This window comes from Hibiscus syriacus, unplaced genomic scaffold (genome assembly GCF_006381635.1).
Source record: "Hibiscus syriacus cultivar Baekdansim isolate YM2019G1 unplaced genomic scaffold, ASM638163v2 tig00110929_pilon, whole genome shotgun sequence".
NCBI lineage: Eukaryota > Viridiplantae > Streptophyta > Magnoliopsida > Malvales > Malvaceae > Hibiscus > Hibiscus syriacus.
The window spans coordinates 437898-465257 of record NW_024062916.1 but is presented as its reverse complement, the minus strand read 5'-3'; the positions used below and the strand labels follow the sequence as shown (position 1 = coordinate 465257).

The following is a 27360-nucleotide window of genomic DNA, read 5'->3' as shown; positions in this document are numbered from 1 at the left end:
CCTATTAATTATATTAATTGAAAGTGTCCATACTTTTTATAAAAAGGATCGATACTTTAACAGTGTTCATGTTTTCCACCTACAATATTGATTTAATAATTTCATTTGCACAAAAATTATTTGATTTTGATATTTTAAAATATTATTTAGAATTTTTAATTTAATATAATATATACCGTAACGTAAAAAATAAATCATTAGACGCCTATAATTACTAAATTAATATCTTAAAACTCACTCAAAAGATATCCTTAAATTAATGTTTTCCACAGTGAAAAAAGTATGGACACTTTTAAAAAGGATAGACACTTTACAATAACCACTACCTATTGCTTGGCATCATGAGATTTGGATTTTGATTTCCTTTTGCTTGGCACCAAATGAGCTTTGGATTTTGATGAGCATCGGAAGTATTTCAGACTTATGATTTGGGTGGTACTCAACTTATGATTTTAGTTGCTATTTGTTACATTTCTTGTATACCACCCAGATCATACGCCCGAAACGTTTCTGACGCTTTAAAGTTGACCAAAAAATAAAATGGTCGGGATTTCCCTCGCGTTTATACGTTGGAAAAAAACAATGGAAATTAGGAATAATCAATGATAACATGCATATTGGCTTGGGCTAATATTAGTGGAGCCGAAATATATTGAATTCAAACTCAAATTGAAATTTAAATTCAAACTCCATTATGAAATGAATTTGAAATGCAGTGTTAAATTGAACATGAAAATGCATATGATTCATACTGTTCAAGTAACATGCTTTATGAACCATCAAGCTAAAAGACAATATTGATTGAGTTCAAAGCTGAGTTGTGAGTTTGATGGAGTTGTCACACTTGTCACATGGTTGGAATAAAGTACTCACATGCGAGATAGATACATATTACTTATATAAACGATACCTATTACATTATATAAGGGCTACCTATTACATCATATGTTTACCTATTATATTGAAAGTGTCCATACTTTTTATAAAAAGGATCGATACTTTTTTTAAAACTATGTAATTTATGTTTCAATTTTTTAACAGTGTTTCATGTTTTCCACCTACAATATTGATTTAATATTTCATTTGCAAAAAATTATTTGATTGTTTTATATTTTATAAAATATTATTTAGAATTTTAAATTTATAATAATATATACCGTAACGTAAAAAATAAATCATTAGACGCCTATAATTACTAAATTATATCTTAAAACTCACTCAAAAGATAACCTTAAATTAATGTTTTCCACAGTGAAAAAAGTAGGGACACTTTTAAAAAGGATAGACACTTTACAATATAACCATTACCTATTATATAAACGATACCTATTACATTATATAAGGGCTACCTATTACATCATATGTTTACCTATTATATTGAAAGTGTCCATTTTTTAAAAAGGATCGATACTTTTTTTAAACTTATGTAATTTATGTTTCAATTTTTTAACAGTGTTTCATGTTTTCCACCTACAATATTGATTTAATAATTTCATTTGCACAAAAAATTATTTGATTGTTTTTATATTTTATAAAATATATTTAGAATTTTAAATTTAATAATATATACCGTAACGTAAAAAATAAATCATTAGACGCCTAATTACTAAATTAATATCTTAAAACTCACTCAAAAGATAACCTTAAATAATGTTTTCCACAGTGAAAAAAGTATGGACACTTTTATAAAAGGATAGACACTTTACAATATAACCATTACCTATTACATTATATAACGATACCTATTACATTATATAAGGGCTACTATTACATATGTTTACCTATTATATTGAAAGTGTCCATACTTTTATAAAAAGGATCGATACTTTTTTTAAAACTTATGTAATTATGTTTCAATTTTTTTAACAGTGTACTGCGAATTTAAAATGATAATATACTTGTAGTTATTTTACATACCTAAATATGTACTGCGAATTTAATGTTGTACCCACCCTTTAACTACAGAAACATGTTCAAAATGAACCTTCGTTTACATATCCATCAACTCCTGGAGCACTGAACTTGCACAACAAAATTTTTGCCATGGATAATCTGATGTAGACAATGTTAAGCCAACGAAGAATGCCATGAAGTACATAATGTTGATGAATCTGACAGATTGGTTGGTCAGCTCTTCTGTTCACGTGATCAAGCTTGGCACTTTTACAAGGGATTCGCACGGGAACATGGGTTTAGTGCACGTAAGGGAACAACACGGCTTGACGTGGAAGGGAATGTGAAGACACAAGAATTTTGTTGTTCCAAAGAAGGGTTTTCGAGTATCAAAAGTCATACTGTTGATCGTCAACGTGCTCATACGCCAGTCACAAGAACAGGATGTAAGGCTAGAGTCGTAGTTACAACAAAAAAATACAAACGATCAGTGGGTTTAAGTAAGTCTGATCAGAAACATAATCATGCATTGTGCACATCTGCTATGACACATTTATGCGTTCTAATCGAGCTGTAAGTAAGGCTGATATCGATGAGGCAACAACATTGAAAGAGGTCGGTGTTGGCACGTCACAAGTAATGAACTATTTAACGCAGCAGGCAGGGGGCTATCATAATGTTGGATTTACACATAAAGACCTCTACAATGCACTTCAAAGAGGTAAAGCAAAGGAAATCGTCGATGGGGATGTGAATGCGCTTATTGCCTACTTTGATTATAAGAAACATGATGATCCCGGGTTTTTTATGACATACTCGGTAGACGAATCGGGGGCATTGTATAATCTTATTTGGTCGGATTCTACATCGAGATCGGATTACACATGCTTCGGTGATGTAATTGCGTTCGACACAACGTACAAAGATAATTTGTATGGTCGACCAATTATGCCTATGTTGGTGTCAATCATCACCATAACACAATTGTGTTTGCCACTGCCATAATCACTGACGAAACGTCTCAATCTTTCGAGTGGGTGCTACAGAATTTTTTAGAAGCCATGATGAATAAATCCACCTATTTCTGTTGTAACCGATGGGGATAGGGCAATGCAGAGGGCTATCAAATCTGTTATCCCTTATGCTAAGCACAGATTATGTTCTTGGCACTTTCTCGCAATGCACAAGCTAACATTGGTGACCAAAGTTACAGCAGCATTCTCAAAATGCATGGCTTCCTGGTGGACAACCAAGGAATTTGATATTCAATGGCGTTCGATTGTTTCAGAATTCAACGTCCAAAAGCATCCATGGGTGATTGAGAAGGGAAATACACGACACTTATGGGCACAAGCATATCTAACCGGTCATTTCTTGCCAATATTCGCTCAACACAAAGGTGCGAGTCTATGAATGCTTCACTAGCTATTGCACTGAAACACAGAAGACATATTTAGATGTTGTTCGTGCAATTGAAGATGGAATTAGTAGAATGCGTATGAACGAGTTGAAAGCGGATTACTTAAGTTCCCATACGAAGCCCTTCCAGATCACAAAACTGGTCGACCTTGAAAGCCATGCCGCTGCGATTTTACCCGCGAATCTTTTCGTGTGTTCCAAGATGAACTTACACGGGAGACATTGTACCGGATTGAGGCAGAGATTAAGTCCTTATCAGATGAATGTCAACATTATATTTTGTCAAAGTACGCAGAAAAAAATAGGAAATTTGAAATTAGTTGATTCTCGTACGAAAACTCTCTTTGCTCCTGCAAAAAATTCGAGACCGTTGGACTTCCGTGTCGCCATCAACTTCACATTTTGAAGCAATTGGACTACAATATTTGCCCGGGACTTTGATTCAAAGTAGGTGGACTAATGATGCGAAGGCTTCTGCACCCAGCTATGTTGATTTGAATGTGTCTCCAAAGTGATGCAAATGGCAAGGTTCGCTGCTCTACGTTCAACGTCAAGTAGGTTATGCTACATTGCATCAAAGACAGACGAGTCTTTCAAAACCGCAAGAGATGAGATGAAAAAAACTAATAGAAGAATTAGAAAACTCGTTTGGTTTGAATCATTCAGTCAACCAGAGCATTGTAGTAAACAATGTTCGTGACCCTCAACGAAAACAACGCAAGCGAAAAGAAGTGCCGAAGAACAAGGTCGAGAAGCAAATTAGGCGATGGGTACTGCAACGGTGAGGGGCATAACAACTAACATGTCCTCAAGTCAAGCTTAGTTTGAGTACAAGCACACAGCCTACATCAATGATTTTTTTCGAAGACGGAATGGAATGACAACGATCTCCATATAATATCGTAAGTATCAACATCACTCCTATTGTATGTACATATAAATATTTGAATGAAGGAAGAAAAACCGCGTTACTTCAAATTACCGACACTTTTTTAAATGGTATGGACATAAAGTACCGACACAATATTATAAAGTGTCGATATAGGTTGTAGACCTATTCGCTCATAAAACGTATATTTATACCGGTTATATTACAAATTATCTATTACATTATAATTATGGGTTCCGATGTGTAAAATGTCGACACTTTTTTAAATCGTATCGACACATTTTTCTTCCAATATGGACATAAAGTACCGACACAATATTAAAAAGTCGATAGGTTGTAGACCTATTCGCGCATAAGACCGGTATATTTATACCGGTTATATTACAAAATTATCTTACATTAAATTATGGGTTCCGATGTGTAAAATGTCGACACTTTTTAAATCGTATCGACACATTTTTCTTCCAATATGGACATAAAGTACCGACACAATATTAAAAAGTGTCGATATAGGTTGTAGACCTATTCGCGCATAAGACCGGTATATTTATACCGGTTATATTACAAAATTATCTATTACATTATAATTATGGGTTCCGATGTGTAAAATGTCGACACTTTTTTAAATTGTATCGACACATTTTTTTTCCAATATGGACATAAAGTACCGACACAATATTAAAAAGTGTCGATATAGGTTGTAGACCTATTCGCGCATAAGACCGGTATATTATACCGGTTATATTACAAAATTATCTATTTTATTATAATATGTTGAAAGTGTCCATACTTTTTATAAAAAGGATCGATACTTTTTTAAAGATATGTAATTTATGTTTCATATTTTTTAAGTATGTTTCATGTTTTCCACCTACAATATAATTTAATAATTTCATTTGCACAAAAAATTAGTTGATTGTGTTGATATTTTATAAAATAATATAAGAATTTTTAATTTAACAATAATATATACCGTAACGTAAAAAATTAATCATTAGACGCCTATAATTACTAAATTAATATCTTAAAACTCACTCAAAAGATAACCTTAAATTAATGTTTTCCACAGTGAAAAAAGTATAGACACTTTTATAAAAAGGATAGATACTTTACAATATATTAAAAAAGTATAGACACTCAAATGTATATGTACACATAGAAGCAAATATGGAATAATTAATGAAAATATACATACAATATAATCACACCAAAATTTAAATACACAAGAATGTTCAAATAATGTACCGACAAACAAAATTATCCGATGAAAAGGGTTGTTTCTAACGAAGTCCGGAACATTAGAGGCCTTCAACAAATTTTCCAAACTCTCGTATGTTTCCGCCTTTTCTGAGGACATACATAAATAATTTCAATTATCAAACTAATGAGGTGCAATTTTACTAACATAAATTAAATTCGCATAAGCATGAATAAATTTGTGTCATACCTAGAGCTTTGTCGTTCGAATGGGAAGCAGCGTCAAAGGTATGGGACTATGTAATTGTATTTCTATATAAACACATAAGTTGTTAAAATAATCAATGTCTGAACACCTGTTCAATGATCAGAAACATATTGCATAAATGCAACTACCGGATTATAAATCATTTTTTCCGCTGAATCATCGACCAAAAGTGTATTTAGCTCGTTAAAATCTGGACACGCGTTCCAAACATCATTGATCTTTACAATAGGTAACAGAATCGTATGTTTTGCATTTTTTTTGATCCTGTTCACAAACAGTCGAACATAAATAGTAGGAATCATAGACAAGGAAAAGTCAGCAAACTGTAATGACATTCATCTTACCCACACGAATAGAAAATGCTCGGAAAATACAGGTAGTTTCTCAAGTACACGTCGACGTTATGCCTGAGATTGTAATCAAGTTTGAATGTTAACATTCAAATGTATATTAACGATTTTGACTACAGTAATTCAATTGCCTCAAACATGTTCTAACCTCATCTTTGAAGACCAAAGGGCAACAACAAAATTGTCGACACAAAATTGCATAAATTCAATAATCCTCTTCTGAGGACAACATCTACAACATGAAGAAAATGAGATTAAAGTTCTACGCTTATATGTTAAAATAATGGATACAAAAGAATAGAATTAAAACCTGCCGGCAGTCTTGGGATGTAGGCAAGGACACCATTGAGATCAAAAATTAAAGTTTTCTTGAAGGCGGCGTTGCAGACACGATATACTTGTTTGGATCATCATCTTCATCATCATCATCATCATCATCATCGTCATCATCTTCATCGCCAGCTTCATCGTCATCATCATCATCATCGTCATCTTCATCGTCAGCTTCATCTTCTGCGACCGATTGGTTGTCCACATCTGTTAAAGAAAATAAATAAAGTTCAGAACGTGTAAATGTTAAGAACATAGATAATGAATTACCTAACTCGTTTGATGTCGTTGACGTAATTCGTTACGCAACATGGAGACTTCACGTTGCAATGATGAAATATCGGATCGCATTCCACTCACAAGGGAATCAATATGCTCCCGAAAATTGACCATGTATTCCATCACGGTCTTAATTGTGACATCCTCTGCAACTGTTGCTTCTTCCATCATTGCGTCTCCACTTGGTTGCTCTTCTTCATGGCCAACGGGGTCCATTTCCTCCCTCTCTTGATCTAATCCGACCTCCTTGACACGCTTCCAACCGAGTTTTTCAACAAAATCATATCCCGCTTTTTTAATAAATACCATGTCAATCTTGCGGGTTAATCGAACAGGGGCGTCATGCGAAAAATCAACTTCCTTCTTCTTCAACAGATGGGTGATGACACATCCATATGGTAGTGTAGTTGAAATTGTTGCTCCCTTTGTGACCATATATACAATTGTATTAAATATGAGTTTTGCAATGTTTGGAGCCGTTTTGGATTTATACTTTGCTATCCACCAATAATCGCTGTCTCGAAGCGTTGAATGTTTTCCCCCACTAGGCCGGATATACCATGTGAGCATTTTGTGAAACACTCTCGACTCTACATCGAGGTGAATTGGGCTATTTCTAGTAACCCGTTTAATTGTAGACCAATCTACACCATTTTCATCTGAATCCCCTGTATTCGCTACACCTAAACCCTCCGCAATAGTTTCTGGAGATATATATATCCTTCCCCATGACATGTGTATTAATTCCTATTATATTAGTCTTATTAGGCTCGTGCTGTAAGGAAGCATTGTTGTAGAAGACTCTAACTAGGTTGGGATAATATCTTGGTTCTACACCAAGGAATTCAAGCCAACCCCAAGATGTAAATGTGATTTAAAACTAATGCATATTTATCATCAAACAAGAAACCCAGGTCAATGACACGTTCGGGACGAATCTTCTTACTTTAAAACTCGTCTGCCATCTTTGTTTCTCCATGTCGGATCTAAAGTTCAGAGTTTCGAAGGACCTGATTTCCTCAGAAATCGTTTGTTACAGAAGGAGGTGGTTGAGAAGAACTGGGTTGAGAAGAGCTTTGAGAAGACCTCGCTTCTGACGCTGACGTTTTGGAGCCATTTTGGTTGGATGCTACCCCTATTACAATGGAACACAACACATTCAGGATAAAAACTCCAATATAGAAATCATCAAACCCATAAAATATCGATAAATTTACCTGAATATCTGATCGTCACTTATGATAACGGTAGAAGGAAGAAAGAGGAGAGGAAGATCTGCCTGCTTGCATTTATGTTTAGGGTTTCTCGATAAGAGTACTATATAAACGGTGGAAAACACTTGATATTTAAATTAGTATCGACACAAAATATATTAGTGTCGACACATTATTTAGACATATTCTCTCATAAAACCGGTATTATTGTACCGGTTAGATTGAAAAATTACATATTACATTATACTTTTGGGTTCGATGATTTGGGATCGACACGTTTTATATATGGATCGACACTTTATGGGTGCACCTTGTTTTTAATTCATTCTGGGAAAAAAATATCGACACAAACTATATTAGTGTCGACACATTATTTAGACTTATTCTCTCATAAAACCGGTATAATTGTACCGGTTAGATTAAAAAATTACATATTACATTATACTTTTGGGTTCGATGATTTTGGGATCGACACTTTTTATATATGGATCGACACTTTATTGATGCACCTTGTTTTTATTCATTCTGGAAAAAAAATATCGACACAACTATATTAGTGTCGACACATTATTTAGACTTATTCTCTCATAAAACCGGTATAATTGTACCGGTTAGATTAAAAAATTACATATTACATTATACTTTTGGGTTCGATGATTTTGGGATCGACACTTTTATATATGGATCGACACTTTATTGATGCACCTTGTTTTTAATTCATTCTGGAAAAAAATATCGACACAAACTATATTAGTGTCGACACATTATTTAGACTTATTCTCTCATAAACCGGTATAATTGTACCGGTTAGATTAAAAAATTACATATTACATTATACTTTTGGGTTCGATGATTTTGGGATCGACACTTTTATATATGGATCGACACTTTATTGATGCACCTTGTTTTTAATTCATTCTGGAAAAAAATATCGACACAAACTATATTAGTGTCGACACATTATTTAGACTTATTCTCTCATAAAACCGGTATAATTGTACCGGTTAGATTAAAAAATTACATATTACATTATACTTTTGGGTTCGATGATTTTGGGATCGACACTTTTTTATATATGGATCGACACTTTATGGGTGCACCTTGTTTTTAATTCATTCTGGAAAAAAATATCGACACAAACTATATTAGTGTCGACATATTATTTAGACTTATTCTCTCATAAAACCGGTATAATTGTACCGGTTAGATTGAAAAATTACATATTACATTATACTTTGGGTTCGATGATTTTGGGATCGACACTTTTTATATATAGATCGACACTTTATTGATGCACCTTGTTTTTAATTCATTCTGGAAAAAAAATATCGACACAAAACTATATTAGTGTCGACACATTATTTAGACTTATTCTCTCATAAAACCGGTATAATTGTACCGGTTAGATTAAAAAATTACATATTACATTATACTTTTGGGTTCGATGATTTTGGGATCGACACTTTTTATATATGGATCGACACTTTATTGATGCACCTTGTTTTTAATTCATTCTGGAAAAAAATATCGACACAAACTATATTAGTATCGACATGACCCTTAATGTGTATAAGAAACATGTACAACAACATACTGCTAACTTTTCTCATCTCATTCATAATTATTCACATAAAAAAATATAATCGTATACAAATTATAAATCTTATACAAATTAACTCGACATTTACATCATTGCATCCTTTTGTTATTCTTATGTAATATTGCAGCTTTTGTTATCTCCTGTCTTCGTTCATTTTGATTGTGGCTTACGAGATCATTTAATACTCGCGATCGATCCCAGTCTCCAACAACCTATATTCAAATTGTCAGAACGTTAAGTATTGTCAACTACAGCATTCAATCTACGACTTTTAACAATTTTACCACAAACAATTTTTTCTATCCACTTACAAAATCACCAGTTGCCCCTGTAGAACCGATCGATTCCATCCACATCATCACATACATGCCGCAATCATATCTGTTACAAATTTGAAAACCACACATGTCAATTATGATGATACTGCATAAATTAAGCTTTCTATTTGTGATAACATCTCATACCCATTCAATTGCTTATCTTCTTATGCTCCACAAATTTGAAGTTTTCAAGGGATACTTTCCTAGAGATCCACATGACTCAACCCAAATGCGTTTCTTATTATAAGAATCTAATATTTTAATCTGCATTAAAATAGAAGAAGTTATGCACCAAAAAAATTATGCATTATAATTTACATATGTCCTTTCATACATACATACATACCAATCTCTTAGCATCCTTCACTCTCTGTTTAGCTGCTTCAGTTGTAAACATACTATCATATTGTTACAACATGATCTACCATATCCAACACCAACATACCAGTGTGAATTATGGTAGTTTATTGTGATCATTATCTGCAACAAATTTCACACCCAATTTGACAAAATTCAACATTCTATATCCGAAAACATCATTTGCAATTGGTATGGTGTCTTACCTTCTCACAGTCGGTGAATTTCACATAGTTATCCAATATGACACCCCAGAAGGTAGAAATATTCTCAACACTTTCTTTATTGTTGGCTTCCAACGCCTGTTGCTGTAATTACGCAACAAACATTATTAATTTACCGTCTATAACACTACTTTCAATATTTATTAATTTAACTCACCACTAAGAGGTATGGAAGGTAGCCATCCTCCGGTGTGACTTTTGAGAATCGTAGCATATGGTCCAGGCGAGCAAATCGATAACCTAACAAAATTAATTACACAATCAGAACATATTCAATAAGTTTTATTTATTTTCTACTTTCTACTTACCACACCGCCAACCCTTCTGTAGGCTTCAACGTTGCAACGTCGTATACAGTAGCGAATTGATTTCCCATTGATATTACAGAATATCTGTATGAATCATTAGGATTAATATCTTGTCATGAAATATTTAAATATCACTCACAAAACAATATATTTCACTTACCCCGATTCTAACTCGCTATTCCATAAATAATCACAAATTGCAGCTTCGATGTCATCAATTCCGGTTGGAATGTCCGCTTTTTCAACCTACAATTTTGCATACAAATTTTTGTCACAACAACATAATAAAAATCAAATTAAGTATTCTTTTATTAAACTTACCTTCTGCTTCTTCTTCTGGGGTGCAGGACATTCCGAATCCAAAACTGCTGCTATGACACTCTCCGGTGTATAAAGCACATTGGGCCTCTCCTTCCTCCTCATTTCTTCCATCTCTTCTTCTTCCTCCTCCCTCTTTTCTTCTTCATATTTTTTCAGTTCATCGTACTTTTTTTCTACATAGCTCTTCATATCTTTTATTTCACCCTTCAATTGAGCTCCTTCATCCGAGTATTTATCAACCACCCCCTTCACCCCCGTAAGTTCACTCCTCAAATCAACAACCTCCTTCACCACTCCCTCAAATTTTTCTCCCGTCACCATCTTAATATCACCCCTTAACACCGAAACTTCTTTCACCACTTCACCCCTCAACACTCTACTTCTTTCACCACTCCTTCTATTTTTCCTTCCACTACCCCCTTATGCCTCTCGAGTTTCTCTACGACTTGATCAAGTTTCTCTTCGACTCTTGATTGTCTTTGCATGATTTCAAATTGGATTTTTTTGATATCAGCCAATTCAGACATCAAAATGTCGAAGTTACTCTGTTTTGCTTCACCGTCGTCCCACTCACCTTCATCCCCCAATACAACCATCCCTCCTTTCTTCTCCTCTGCCTCCACTGCCTCCTCTACATCCTTGCCAATAACCTTCAAAAAATTAAATTACAATATTAAGACATTGATTATATTCTTAATATTATTTAATTACATTTATTACCATTTCTTGCTTCTTCCCTCTATCCAACTTCAACTTCACCATCACTCTAACCACCTCTTCCTTCCCCCATGCACGGATGCGTGCCACTCCGGTTCTTTCATAAGCCGGCACTGCCTCACAGCCCGACCAAAAATCGAACAGTGCAACCTGCATTTATAATAAAATTAGAATTTTTATATAAAAACACAAAAAAATGATTCAACTCATTTACCTCTAAGATTGCTATGCACCCTTTGAGGTATCTCTGGCTGCCCTTTTTAAAGGTGATAATTGATTCAATCAATCTCGAATGGATATATTCAGCCCAATTGAATTCACCCTTCAAGCCTTCATCGCAAATGAGCTTCATATATTCCTTGTTCGTTGACGTATCACCCGTTGGACAAAGAAATATACCGACAAGGTACAATAGAACTCGGGCCTTCAGCTCATCCCCAAGTAAGATCCACTTTTGATATCCTCTTCAACTTCAGTATATGTCACCTTATGATTCAAACCATATTTGGAGGCAAGTGCTTTCCAGTTCTTACTCCTACAGACTTCTATAACACTTTTGCCTTTGTTTTGTACCCCCAATACGGCTGCAGCAGTCGATACCCCCAGAGGGAATGAATAATCACCATACTTAGCCATACATTGACTGACGTCAAATTGTGCCATCAAGGATCGACACAATTCCCTCCGAATAGGTCGATCCCTTACTCGATCAACGATCCAAAACCTATTTCTCCCAGCACATTCAACTGACCCTTCTCCTTAAGGTGTTTAATTAATAAATTCACCCTTTTAATGCTGCATCTTGTCGAAACTTCCTACATTTTTTAACAATATATAATGTTATAGTTCTTATATATTTGTATCAACGTATTTACAAGTTTAATGAATACCTTATTTTCATGTGCTTTCCTCCGTTCTTTGTATTCTTTACTATCATTCCTTGACTGTGTGATGTAAGGTTCCTTTTCAGCATCACTCATTGAATTCCATTTGGACCTCACATCTTTTTTCACCTAATATTAAACATAAACGTTTCTTAATCAATACATTAACACTAAATACTATACTACTCAATGTCAATTTCATTTTACATACCGAACCGCTCTGTGTGCCATCTCCCTTCATCCTTTGCATTCGGCCATACTGTTAACATTTAAATTTGTAATCAATTTAAAGTTTATCGATACTTTAATCTAATTACCATTTCAACAATAATAACAAAAAGACATTGATACTTACTAGAAGTACATATATCCACCCTTTGGTTGCTTTCGAGTCTCGGCCTCAATTTCAAAGTCATCTGCTCCACCAACAATTTTCCAACCCATTGACTCCATTTTTCCTTCATATATCAGTTTACGCAAATCAAATTATTTTGTTACATACACTTTTCAATATACAAATATAGATAACTACTCTTGTGGTAAAACGGTTTTCTTCAAAGAATTTGAATGGCCACACCAAAATGTGTCGGCACATTTATACAACCTATAATATCATTTTCTACCTATAATATTTAATAAAAGTATCGACATTTATCGTTTTCCTTGAATATCTATTTCTACCTGCAATCGGTCCCAAATGCTTCCTTACTCCAAAACCCCAAACACACATAAAAAACCCTATCGCGATTACTGTAATAATAAAAAATTAGGGTTTCGACAACATACTTTTCGATTCGACTGCAGCAACAAACAAACAAACTTCGCTTTAGAAACGCCTTCTGAAATGCAGCAACAATTACTCTTCGATTTCAAAAACTCGTCCGTTCTATCTATTTCAGAGGATATTTAGCTTATATTTCATCGGATATGTTATTTATATTTAATCGATACAAATACAAAAGTGTCGATACTTTTATGTCAGGTGTCGATACTTTCGAAAGGATAATTACCTATTTCTTTGAAAGTCTCGATAATTTATTACACGTACTTACGAAAGTATCGACACTTTCAATATATCCGGTATCATTTTACCGTTTTATCATTTTGATACCGGTTTATCATATTTTTACCTGTTATATCGTTGTGGATCGATATTTTTTTTTAAAGTATCGACACATTATAGGCGCTATAACTGCTTCTCTTTTAAATTCACAAAGTGTCGATCCTTATATAACGTATCGACACTTTTAATTTTACCGGTTTTATCATTTTGTTACCGGTTTTATCATATTTTTACCTGGTATATCGTTTTGGATCGATATATTTCTTAAAAGTATCGACACTTTTTAGGATTTTAAACTGCTTTTAAAGTTATGTAATTTATGTTTCAATTTATTTAATAGTGTTTTATGTTTTCCACCTACAATATTAATTTAATAATTTAATTACACAAAATTTTATTTGATTGTTTTGATATTTTATAAAATATTATTTAGAATTTAAATTTAACAATATTAACCAAATATAATAATAAATATGTTTTCAACAGTGAAATAAGTATGGACACTTTTATAAAAATGATATATACTTTTTTGAAAGTTATGTAATTTATGTTTCAATTTTTTTAATAGTGTTTCATGTTTTCCACCTACAATATTAATTTAATAATTTCATTTACACAAAAAATTATTTGATTGTTTTGATATTTTATAAAATATTATTTAGATTTAAATTTAACAATATTAACTAAAGATAATAATAAATATTTTCACAGTGAAATAAGTATGGACACTTTTATAAAAAGGATAGATAATTTACAATATAACATGTAAAAATATGACAAAACCAGATTCATTATGACAAAACCGGTAAAATTTACTTGATATGTTAAAAGTATGGACACTTTTATAAAAAAGATAGATACTTACCGATAACCAAAGTTTACCGGTTACCAAATTTTTTAATAGTTTTTCATATTTTCTACCTAAAACATTATTAGTTGTCAACATAATAGGTACCGCTAAACCGAATTTATTAAATACATTTTAATGTATCCGGTAATGCTGTATATTAGCCGTATATTAACCCGCCTTTCCTGAGACATTCCCCCATACTTGGTGATAGTAATAGCACAAGCATCAGTGATGACAGCTATTTAAAGTAGGCCTAGCTGTAGCAACAGGCCGCACATGTCCAAGGATGTGAGGTGGGCAGCCATCCGCCACATTAAGATGAAGGACGGGATATTGGGGTTGCGGCATTTCAATCTCTTAACGAAGCTTGTTTGTGGAGATATTGGGACGGTGTATCTTGCAGAGCTTATTGGTACAAACTGCTTGTATGCTATAGAAAGTCATGGACAATGAATTTTTGGCAAGAAGGAAGAAAATGCCAAGAGCCCAAAACAGAGAAGAAAATACTAAGGATGCTTGATCACCCCTTTCTCCCTACTTTATATACCCAATTTACATCAGATAACTTATCATGTTTAGTTATGGATTACTGTCTGGGTGTATGTTTAATGAGATAAAGAGTGTTATTCTATATGCAGATTTTATGTAGCTCGAGTCTTGCTTGCTTTGAAGTACTTGCACATGCTTGGAATTGTTTACCATGATTTTAAACCAGAAAACATTCTGGTTCGAGAAGATGACCACATAATGCTTTCAGATTTTGACCCTTCACTTAGATGCACAGTTACTCCAACTCTCCTCAAACCTTCATCAAATGTGGACCCTGACAGGATATCTAATCTTTTATAAAGTTAATTACTTTATAATTTATTTTTTAACACAAATTTCATTAGAAAATTGATATTCAAATCTTTTATAACTTTAATTCTTACGTAAGTCAAAATATTTGTTGAAGTTAGCGTTCGTGGTCACGTTTTCGGTCGCGTCACGTTTATCACGGTTGCGGATATAACGGATGTTATTGCGTTTATTGCAGATATCGCGATCGTGAATTTTTTATAATGAGCTAATTTTTTTAATAAAAAAACCTGTTTTTTTTAAAAATTAAAATAACGGAATAATAGTTGAATAGCGGTCTGCTATTATCGTGATTGGTTGCAATCTGTTAAATTGCGACCATGATCCGCCGCTATTGGTGTGATCTCGCTTCACACCGTTATTTTTCGCGATATCAGTTTCGAACACCGCCGCGACTGTGATATAACAGTCGCGATACCGTTGTTCGATCGCTATTTGAAACCCAGGCTTCACCATCAGTCATTCAACAACTTCAATTCTTACATAATATTCATTGTAGTATCATTAGATTGATCGAGAATTAATTCCTTACAATTGAGAACTCAATATAAAAAAAAAACTCTTTTTACATATCTCCAATATCGCTAAAAAAATCATCACAACAAATTTGTTTAAAACTTCCACGAATGCTTGTGATTCAACAATAGTCGAGATAATTTGGTTAGTGATATTCATAAATTATTTTAAAATTCTATATTAATAGTGGATCTGTTATCGAAACTCAAAGAAACAATGGAAATGTGTTGTCACATGGAGTGGAAGTGGGAAACAGGATGAGGCCATCAATTGGTAGTATTTTATTGACTAAGAAATTCAAACCACTAAATTTTTGGAAAACGAATTGCTAACTTTAGGCCGATTATTCGAACAATTTTAATACAGTTTCACATTAGTTAAGTGTTTATTTTTTATTATTAATAATTGGCTGAATTCGCCCAAACATTCATCTTCCTTGTGCATAATTACCAGTTTTTAGTTTCATTGACCAAGAAAATGTTATTAAATACAAAAATCCAAACTATCTACGCTTGCTTAAATAAACTTTATCATGCAAAACTTTTTTAAACCTACCATTTGTATTATTTTATTTATTATTAGTGCATTAACTAAATATAATCCCTAAACTCGATCTAAATATTACGATCGAATTTTGAAGATCATAACAGTTTAAATTAACATAAGACAAGTCTTTTTTTGAATTCAGGGGCAAATATTACAACCCAAAATAGATTCAGATTATGTGTATTTTGAGTTAAACATGTGAAATCGAACTGAGCTGAAAGAGGGTAGTCTGAATTTATCGGAGAACAATACGAAGATACATGATCACTTTCAAAACATAGTATCAAAAGTAACATCATAAATTCTAGAATTTACTTATTATAAATGTCACTAAAAGCAACAAATAATGTAAAGCAGTGCTTTCGGATTAAAATTTGGCAAAACATACTGCAAAAATGGACTTATGATGTCAAAAAACATATAAGTAATAGTCAAGGATTAAAGTTAACAGTCAACGGTTAATGGTCAACGGATTTGGTTTGATCAACAACAATTCAGACTATTTTTTCTACATTCGTATTTTAAAGCATGAAGTCGATTTGCAGAGAAGAATGATGGAGATGAGATTTTTCGTAAAATCCGAAACAACACTCCCCTCTAAAACAACGATGGCGATGGTGACGGGCAAACCAAGAGCACCGACTGCAAGGCACGATGAGGCGAGACCAATGATACCGGTGGTGACACCTAGACAAAAACTGTTCTTGAAATGTTCGGCAGGGAGTTGTTCTTGAAATGTTAGGCAGGCGGTTCAAAGTGCTTTCCTTTTTTAAAATAAAAAAACCTTTGGAAAAATAACGTCCAAGACTTTGCATTTTACTTTCATATAAAATACATTTATCAAAATAATACCAACCTTTTTAATTAGGTTTTGTGTGTTCTCAAATAATATGCATGCATCTTCTGTACCTTATTACTATTATATATTATGCATTGCTACTGTATTATTACTCTATGTTGCTTGATTTCCCATAAATATTACTTGTGAATATGTTTTTATATGAATGTATTAAATTTTGTCGATTACATGTATATATATTTTTATTATCGATGAAAATAAAATAGTATATGTTTAAATACTACCAATTATTCAGCAATCAACATTTATATCCCTATATATACGATGCTCGAACCAAAATTTTAAAAAAATAACAATGGAAATCTTAATTACTGCAGCCATTTAGTTTGTGCTCGATGAATATACTTAAATGATTATATTTGTATATTAATTTTTAAGTTATGCGTTGAAAATAATATTTAAAAAATTTACAGCAAATTTTTCTTATTAAACACGTTAAAGTGTCAGACTTCCGCAATGTATTTTGCATGTATGCATACTGAATCTTGATCGGATCCCTCAAGATCTTAGCCTCAAAGAGTCTCTTCCGAATAACGTTTGTTGATAATATATTAGCCTCAAGATCTTAGCAAATAATTACTTAAATGTTTGTTGAATAATTTAATTAAACAAAAAATGGAACTCGTTAGGTTATTTAATTTTTACGAGGGTTAGTATTTGTGTAGGGGGTGATAATAATGGGTGGATATCTATTATTTTTTAATTGTTTAAATTTAAGTTCGTTTTAAATATTTAAATCTATTTTTATTTATAAATTATTCAAATATTATTGTTTAGATATAGATTAAATATTGACATATACTATATATTTAAAATTAAAATAAATCAAAATTTAAATCATATTTTAAATATTCTAACTCATTAAAGAAATATATTATATATGTTATAATACAAAATTAAATCCAAATTTTTAATCTATATCTACATAAATATTTCAGATTTAGATATTTACAACCGTACGTAACTTGACGTAGTTTCTTTATATCCACAAATTACATTGATTTAATTAGTTTGGTCCGTCGTCAAAAGAAGAAATACATAGTCGGAAAAGCAGCAAACCTAACTTCTTTTCGCTTAATTGGAATTTCTCTAACTACTGCAAACTATTATTTTATAATTTTTAGAGAATGAAGAAATCATTGAGTCATTTTTGTGTTGACTTTTTATAATAAATGTTTATCCTGCTTTGACTTTTTAAATGTTACTATTTTTAATAGTTTAAATAATTATAGAATAATATTTATTTATAATTACAGATTATGTATACAATTACTTAAATTTAAAATCTTCAATAGAGTGGTTTAATTATAGGATAATTTTTTTTATCACTACACCGTTAAAAACCCACCAAAAGCAGTCCCTTCAGTAGCTGCAATTTTCCATTTCTTAACTCAACGTGCGTCTGGTTTATTGACACTAACCATGCACTCGTTTTATCTTCGAGTCAATAGAGTGTTGACTCCTATTCTTTTATCTTCGAGTTTTGATTTCCCACTCCCTTTAAGCACTCGTTTTTTCCGTCTTCATCATTCCAAACCCCTTCTTTTCTGCCAGAAACAAACAAGAAATCATGTTATAGATAACCATTCGGATTAGTATTGTGAAAAGGGGCATTTTTAGTATCAAAATTATGGCGTCAGCTTTAGCCGGAGACGATCTAGTGAGGTCGATGAGCAGCAGAAGGAGCTGGGTATCATCGACGGCGAGCATCAGAGAGGTTTGGCAATCTTCGCCGGATGTGTTCAATAGGAGCGGACGTCAAGATGATGAGGAAGAACTACGATGGGCGGCCATTGAGAGGTTACCCACGTATGATCGGTTGAGGAAAGGGATGTTGAGACAAGTTCTGGATAATGGAAAAGTGGTTCACGACGAAGTTGATGTCACTAAGCTTGGAATGCAAGATAAGCAGCAGTTGATGGATAGAATGTTGAAAGTTATTGAAGAAGATAATGGAAAGTTTTTGAGAAGATTAAGGGACAGAACCGATAGGTAAGTTGGGTTTGAGATTTTCTTCTTTTTTTCTTTTGGATTTTGATTTTGATATTTGGTATATGGATCGGTTTAGGGTGGGGATTGAGATTCCAACGATTGAAGTTCGGTTTGAGCATTTGGAAGTTGAAGGAGACGTGTATGTTGGAAGCAGAGCGCTTCCTACGTTGCTTAATGTTACCTTGAATGCCATCGAGGTAAACAAAAGTGTTGTATATGGATAATTAAAATGATTTTAAATAAATATTATTTTATAATAATCACATTTTTTTTAATTTAGATGCACGATATAAAGAATTTTGGATCTATTAGTTTTCAAAATCTTTCATATTTTCAAAAGAAATAATTATTTTTATTTACTATATTTATAATTTTATCATTGATATTTAAAGTTATATAAGAAATTCAAATATTTTTTCAAAAAATCATATTGTTTTTTTTTCTTTTGGTTCCTTATGTTTTCAAAATTGAATGTATTCGTCTTTTGGAAATTGTAGAGAAGTTAATGAAGGGACCGCAATTTTTTAATAAAATAATATAGAAATCAACTTCACAAAGTTAAAATAAAGATTAAATTTTAAATTTTGATATAATTGATTTTCTTTGGATTTATTCAATTTCCATGTTTTAACTTCCTTGAAAAACAGAGCATTCTTGGATTAGTTCGGCTTGCACCATCTAAGAAGAGAAAAAACCAGATACTTAAAGATGTTAGTGGCATAGTAAAACCTTCAAGGTATTTCCATGAAATTTTAGTCACCTTTTTGTTTCATTTTGTAACACGAAAGTATTTTGAACAAGCCAAATAGTATTGATCAAGTGTTTCTTTCGATGAAATGGATACGTTTTTTCATTTAATATAAGATGAATATTTTCAGGATGACTCTACTTTTAGGTCCTCCAGGAGCTGGAAAATCAACGTTATTAATGGCACTTACCGGAAAGCTTGATCGTGATCTAAGAGTGATATTCCGACTCTTTTCTAATAGGTTCTATCTATTTAAATGGTTTATCTAAAATGGCATATGGTCTCCTAATATTAACTTGGCTTTGTGAATAGTCGTCTGGGAAAGTCACTTATTGCGGTCACGAATTGTCGGAATTCGTTCCTCAAAGAACATGCGCTTATATCAGTCAACATGATCTTCACTATGGCGAAATGACAGTGAGGGAGACATTAGATTTCTCGGGACGATGTTTGGGAGTCGGTACGAGGTACGAAATGCTTTCCGAGCTATCAAGAAGAGAGAAAGAAGTTGGAATTAAGCCAGATTCTGAGATTGATGCATTCATGAAAGCCACAGCAGTTGCAGGCCAAGAAACAAGCTTGGTCACGGATTATATTCTAAAGGTTAGTCCTCTTTGTCTCGAGTTATTGGTTTATCTCTTTGTTTATCATCTAGACAATCAAATTACAAGGTAAAAATTGACTCTTGTAAGCATTTGCAACAGATTCTTGTGTTGGATATCTGCGCGGATATCATGGTCGGAGATGATATGCGTCGGGGTATTTCCGGTGGCCAAAAGAAGCGTGTGACTACAGGTATAAAAGTTTAAGCATACAGACTTTGTATATCACAGTTAATTGTGATGCTATCGTTCGGAGAAATGATTGAAACCATCATGTTGCAGGAGAAATGTTGGTCGGACCAGCAAAGGCACTTTTTATGGATGAAATATCAACAGGGTTGGACAGTTCAACAACTTTCCAGATTTGCAAGTTTATGAGACAAATGGTTCATATCATGGATGTAACCATGGTCATTTCTCTTCTACAACCGGCACCAGAGACATACGATCTATTCGATGACATTATCGTACTTTCAGAGGGTCAAATTGTTTACCAGGGTCCACGAGAGAGTGTCCTCGATTTCTTTGAATTCATGGGCTTCAAGTGTCCTGAGAGAAAAGGAATTGCAGACTTTCTGCAAGAGGTAACTTCCAAGAAGGACCAACAGCAATATTGGTTCCAAAAGAACCGACCTTATAGATATGTTTCAGTTTCGGATTTCGTCAATGGCTTTAGTTGCTTCCGCATTGGCCAGCAGCTTTCATCAGATCTTAGCGTTCCTTATGACAGAACTAGAACCCACCCCGCTGCTTTAGTTACTGAAAAATATGGTATTTCCAATTGGGAACTATTCAGGGCATGCTTTGCAAGGGAATGGATGCTAATGAAGCGAAATTCATTCGTTTACATATTCAAGACCATCCAAATAACAATCATGTCGTTGATTGCCTTGACAGTGTTCTTTAGAACTGAAATGCCAGTGGGCACATTCGAAAACGGTCAAAAGTTTTTCGGGGCCTTGTTTTTCAGTTTAATCAATGTGATGTTCAATGGAATGGCAGAACTTGCAATGACTGTTTTCAGGCTGCCAGTGTTCTATAAACAGAGAGACTTCTTGTTTTATCCTGCATGGGCTTTTGGCTTACCAATTTGGGTGCTTAGAATCCCACTATCACTTGTGGAATCAGGGATATGGATTGCTCTAACATACTACACCATTGGCTTTGCTCCAGCTGCTAGCAGGTAAGTTACAATGAAAGCAAATCATTGATCATTAATTCACCATGTTTTTATTTCAACCTTTGATTAAACACCATTTTCCTTCTGATCTCCAGGTTTTTCCGACAGTTCTTGGCATTCTTTGGCATCCACCAGATGGCATTGTCGCTCTTTAGGTTCATTGCTGCGGTAGGAAGAACACAAGTGGTTGCAAACACCTTGGGCACCTTCACCTTATTGTTAGTTTTTGTACTTGGAGGTTTCATCGTCGCCAAAAGTAAGTGTTCGACCTCTCTTTGTCGCTAAAACACGGTTCTCTGTTAAACCTTTTACTTCATTTCAAGTATTATTAACACGGCTTTTACTTGCAGACGACATTGATCCATGGATGATCTGGGGATATTACGTTTCTCCTATGATGTATGGACAAAACGCCATTGTCATGAATGAATTCCTCGACAAAAGGTGGAGTGCGGTAAGATATTCGAAGCCTCCGTGTTTAATCTCTTTATGCATTCAGTTATATAAACTTTGGTTAGCCATTCATAAATCAATACCTTGTATAAAATTGATGCAATGCAGAACAATACAGACCCCAGAATTGATGCACCAACAGTAGGGAAAGTTCTTCTCAACACCAGAGGCTTCTTTACTGAAGAATATTGGTTTTGGATTTGTGTTGGAGCACTCTTTGGGTTCTCTCTTGTCTTCAACATTTTATTTATCGGAGCATTGACTTTCTTGAACCGTTAGTGACATTCTTAATTTGTTCTTACACTTACAAGTTACAATTATTTGTGGTTGAATATTCAATCTGTTAATGAACTTTCAGCCTTGGGTGATTCCAAAGCCGTAGTCGTAGACGAAGACGAGAAAAAGAATACTAAAAACCCATACTCAGGCGGAAGAATACCGGAAGGTAACCGAACAAAGTTTAAACTTCGAGTTAAAGTACTTATTCCATCTGTCTAGAAGTGTTTAATGTTTCTGAATGATTTACAGGTATTCTTCTAAAAGCAAGAAACACTCCAAAAAATCCTAGAAAAGGCATGGTTTTGCCTTTCCAACCTCTTTCACTTGCATTCAACCATGTTAACTACTATGTTGATATGCCTGCTGTAAGTTACTTGCATGTTATATTAACATTTTTGGTTTGATGAGCAAACATTTGACGTGAAAACCATGGTTTCTTCACTAGGAAATGAAGGCTCAAGGTATCAAAGAAGACCGTCTTCAGTTGCTACGAGACGTTAGTGGTGCTTTCAGACCAGGAATATTGACAGCATTGGTGGGTGTTAGTGGAGCTGGGAAGACAACCCTGATGGACGTTTTAGCTGGGAGAAAAACAGGCGGATGCATTGAAGGACATATCACCATCTCAGGCTACACCAAGAACCAAGCAACCTTTGCTCGTGTCAGCGGTTACTGTGAACAAAATGACATTCACTCCCCAAATGTCACGGTTTATGAATCACTCTTGTACTCCGCTTGGCTTCGCCTTGCTTCCAACATCGACATGAAGACTAGAAAGGTTTGTAAAAACATCTGCAGTGTTCTTGTTTTGAACTCATCAACAATTTTCCCATCGTAAAACTAGATATTGATTTTTTTCTTCTATAGATGTTTGTTGACGAAGTTATGGAGTTGGTTGAGCTCAAACCAATAAGGAATGCTTTAGTTGGACTTCCAGGAGTCGATGGTCTTTCGACGGAACAAAGGAAAAGGTTGACAATTGCAGTAGAGCTGGTTGCTAATCCTTCCATCATCTTTATGGATGAGCCAACTTCAGGGCTTGATGCCCGAGCTGCTGCGATCGTTATGCGAACTGTGAGGAACACTGTGGACACAGGGAGAACTGTTGTCTGCACAATTCACCAACCTAGCATCGACATATTTGAAGCATTCGATGAGGTATAAAACTCTCCAGGGACTTATGTCACTTCTTTTAGTTGTGTAATTCCTACTGCCTGCATTCAGCTTAGTATTATGCTTGTTGCAGTTGCTGTTAATGAAAAGAGGAGGGCAAGTCATTTATGCTGGACCTCTCGGTCGGCATTCTCGCAAGCTTATAGAATATTTTGAGGTTAGAGCTTCTAATTTCCCTTTAGAAAATCCTTGTTAGATTCTTGATGACAGAGTTGAGCAACATAAACTAGTTCTAAAATTGCATCTTTGACTGCAGGCCGTCCAAGGGGTTCCGAAGATCGGAAATGGATACAATCCGGCAACATGGATGCTTGAGGTCAGTGCTCCATCAGTTGAGGCTCAACTAGATGTGAATTTTGCAGATATTTACTCCAACTCATCACTTTATCGGTATGTCTAAATGCAATTAACATAGTTGACAATCTTTTTCCTCTGAAATTGGACAAGACTTATGATTCATTATACTCAATTTCATCGTTTACAAACATTCAGGATGAATCAAGAACTTATCAAAGATCTTTGTGAACCAGCACCTGGATCAAAAGACCTTTTCTTCCCAACAAAATATTCTCAGTCATTCTTCACACAATGCAAGGCTTGCTTTTGGAAACAACATTGGTCTTACTGGAGGAACCCTCGGTACAATGCCATTCGATTTTTCATGACCATAGTTATCGGTATCTTATTCGGTCTTATATTCTGGAACAAAGGAGAAAAAATGTAAGCAAATTTTCTTTTATCGTGAAACAATTTGTTCTCCATAGGGTGATTCAAATTTGGCATTAAATAAAAACTATTCTGATCATTAGATCAAGACAACAAGACCTGATGAATCTTCTTGGAGCATTGTATTCTGCCGTTCTTTTCCTTGGAGCTACCAATGCTTCAGCTGTTCAGTCCGTTGTTGCAATTGAGAGAACCGTCTTCTACCGTGAAAGAGCAGCCGGAATGTACTCCGAATTGCCTTATGCATTCGCTCAGGTAAAGAATTTTCAGTTCAGTACAAATGAAAGTGATTGTCCATGGTGGACTTATAAGAACTACCCTTTTTTACTTCAGGTGGCAATAGAGACAATCTATACTGCAATACAAACTCTCATTTACACATTACTTCTTTACTCAATGATCGGATTCGAATGGACGCCAGTGAAATTCTTGTGGTTTTATTACTACATACTAACATGCTTTGTCTACTTCACTTTGTATGGAATGATGATTGTTGCTCTAACACCTGGTCATCAAGTTGCCGCCATTGTCATGTCATTCTTCCTTAGTTTTTGGAACTTGTTCTCTGGTTTTCTCATTCCCAGAACTGTAAGTCATTTCCCTTTCCCCTTGAGAAAAAAATATAAAGAAAAGTAAGGAAAAAAGAAGCTAAAATTTGGTTTGTTCATCCATGGCAGCAAATCCCTATATGGTGGAGATGGTATTATTGGGCTTCTCCAGTGGCATGGACACTTTATGGCTTAGTGACTTCTCAAGTGGGTGATAAGGACGCTCCTCTCGAGGTCCCTGGACGGCAAAATATTACAATAAAGAGCTTCCTTAAGGAAGAATTGGGGTTTGAACACAGCTTTCTTCCAGTTGTTGCAGTGGCTCATATTGGCTGGTGTCTCCTTTTCTTCTTCGTATTTGCCTATGGAATCAAGTTCCTCAACTTTCAAAGGAGATAAACATATATTATATGTTTTAGGAATATAGAAAACTCACTAGTAAGTAATCGGTGAGAACTTCAACTGATTATGTTATTCTTTTAAACATGGTTTTCCATAAAGGCCACAATTTTTTTCACATTAAATGAATGAATATGCTTTGCTGCAATTTCTAGCTCTTCTCTGTTCTTTAGCTTTACTTCGTATTTAACATATTCAACATGGTGGAGATGCGATTGCTTAGCTGCATTTAATCCGAATCCCTCCTGCATCAATGAACAATATCATTGAAACACTTTTACTACTTGGTTTATTGATTTTGGTGCAAATAATCATGCGACGAATGATCAATCCAACATTCAAGGTGCAACTTCTTATCTCGTTTCAAGTATAGATATCAGTGGTAAAGATTCGAACCCATCAAGGGGCCTTACTGATCAAAGAGAGTATTATTCTATCTTAAAGTCCTAGTTTGAGCAACTGTGCCTGCATAGTGTGAGTCGAGTATAGTTATCGTTGGTAAAGATTTGAATCCATCAAGCGGTCTCGGTTATCAATAAGAGTGTTATTCTTTCTTAAAATCCTAAGTTCGAATAGATGCGCCTACGTAGTGTGCGTGCATTAACCAATGAAATTCATGTGGTTTTTGTCTAATTCATCAAGTTGCTATCATTATCATGTTATTCTTCCTTTGTTTTTGGAACCTGTTCTGTGGATTTCTCATTCCTAGAACCGCTAGTCATTTGAAACTTTAAGTTACCATTTCCACTTGAAAAAAGAACAAAAAAACTAAAGAAAGAATTAAGCTATAATTTGGTTTTATTTCAAGTGACTAAATTCAAGTGCTGATGTAGAACCCCTCGGCAACTGATGCAGAACACTAATAGGCGATGAATTAGATGATGATGATCGTAGTGCCTCCGCAAGGGGCCCTCCCATTCAACCCACCTGCTTCGATGCCCGCGTAACACCCAAATTTGCAGTTGTTTTTAATTTAAATTCAATTATCTAAATTTCGGAGACTGTTTTGTGAGGATTTGCAATTTTAAGGACAATTTTTAAACTTCTAAAAGTTCAAGGGATTGAGCTTGTATTTTCCCATCTCCTTTCAACCAAGAAAAAAAATAATAGAGGAAAAGGGAGAAATTGAGGCTATGTGGGATTGAACTTGAAACCTAAGGCGTGAGAGCCTTTCCCCGTACCATTAGAATAAGTTACTATTACTAATAAGAAAATAATATTTATTTTAACTTTAGTAAATTGAGCATGGGTGCACGTTAGCTGGCCTAACGGATTTGAGGATCTCTGTCGCGTCTTCAGCGCCTCCGTTCTTCTTTTGGAGCTTTGTTTTTTACCTTCTGTTTTCCTGATCCCATTTTACTTCTTGAACGAGGAGAGATCTTTTTGGGTGCACAGTGGGTCAAGGCTTAGATTACTATCCTCCTAGGGCTCGCGATGGTTCCACAGTGGTTCAACCTTCTCCAGAGGTCTTTCAATCTGAAACTTCCGAATGGAATCTCTCGCTCGTGGGTCAATTTCTTGGTGCAACACTCAGATTTGCTTCTATGCAGCGGATTGTGGAGAATCTTTGGAAGAAAGCTTTAGCGGGTAATCACGTAAAGGTTAGCTATACTGGTAACAATCTTTACATTTTCACATTTTCTTCTGAATATGATAGAAATTGGGTATTAGAGAACGAACTTGGCATATATTTAACAAGCCCTTGATTCTTAGGAAATGGGAACCAAATATGCGTAGACTAAATTTTGATCTGTCTAGGTTACCTGTTTGGGTACACCTCTTTAATGTTCCCCTAGAACTTTTTAACCGTGTTGGCTTAAGCTACATTGCGAGTGCCATTGGAATCCCCTTTTCCATGGACTCTATAACAGCTGTTAAGACTCGCCATGAATATGCTAAAATTTGCATAGAGATAAGGGTAACAGATGAAATCTAAATTTATAGATGTGATCCTTAGTGAAGGGACAATTGTTTCGGTTGTTGTCGAGATTCCTTGGC

The 27360-nt window shown here is 34.3% G+C and overlaps 1 protein-coding gene across 1 annotated transcript; it reads left to right on the top strand.

Annotated features, from left to right (window-relative positions):
• Positions 1 to 18813: 18813 nt before the first annotated feature.
• Positions 18814 to 25383, top strand: LOC120146531 (pleiotropic drug resistance protein 2-like). The gene is made up of 20 exons (XM_039160059.1): positions 18814 to 19254; positions 19331 to 19451; positions 19902 to 19990; positions 20133 to 20217; positions 20315 to 20605; positions 20707 to 20797; positions 20887 to 21787; positions 21880 to 22040; positions 22135 to 22238; positions 22346 to 22511; positions 22596 to 22682; positions 22766 to 22881; positions 22962 to 23294; positions 23384 to 23674; positions 23763 to 23846; positions 23946 to 24079; positions 24182 to 24409; positions 24499 to 24670; positions 24749 to 25003; positions 25093 to 25383. The coding sequence occupies exons 1-20, from the start codon at positions 18893 to 18895 to the stop codon at positions 25360 to 25362; spliced, it is 4341 nt and encodes a 1446-aa protein (XP_039015990.1). The 5' UTR covers positions 18814 to 18892; the 3' UTR covers positions 25363 to 25383.
• The last annotated feature ends 1977 nt before the right edge of the window (positions 25384 to 27360 follow it).

Excerpts from the sequence above, each read along its gene's own strand:
- LOC120146531 (XM_039160059.1), top strand. The coding sequence starts at position 18,893 with ATGGCGTCAGCTTTAGCCGGAGACGATCTAGTGAGGTCGATGAGCAGC. Across the intron at positions 21,788-21,879 it reads TTTGCTCCAGCTGCTAGCAG|GTTTTTCCGACAGTTCTTGG; the intron begins GTAAGTTACAAT and ends TCTGATCTCCAG. Across the intron at positions 22,882-22,961 it reads ACTATGTTGATATGCCTGCT|GAAATGAAGGCTCAAGGTAT; the intron begins GTAAGTTACTTG and ends TTTCTTCACTAG.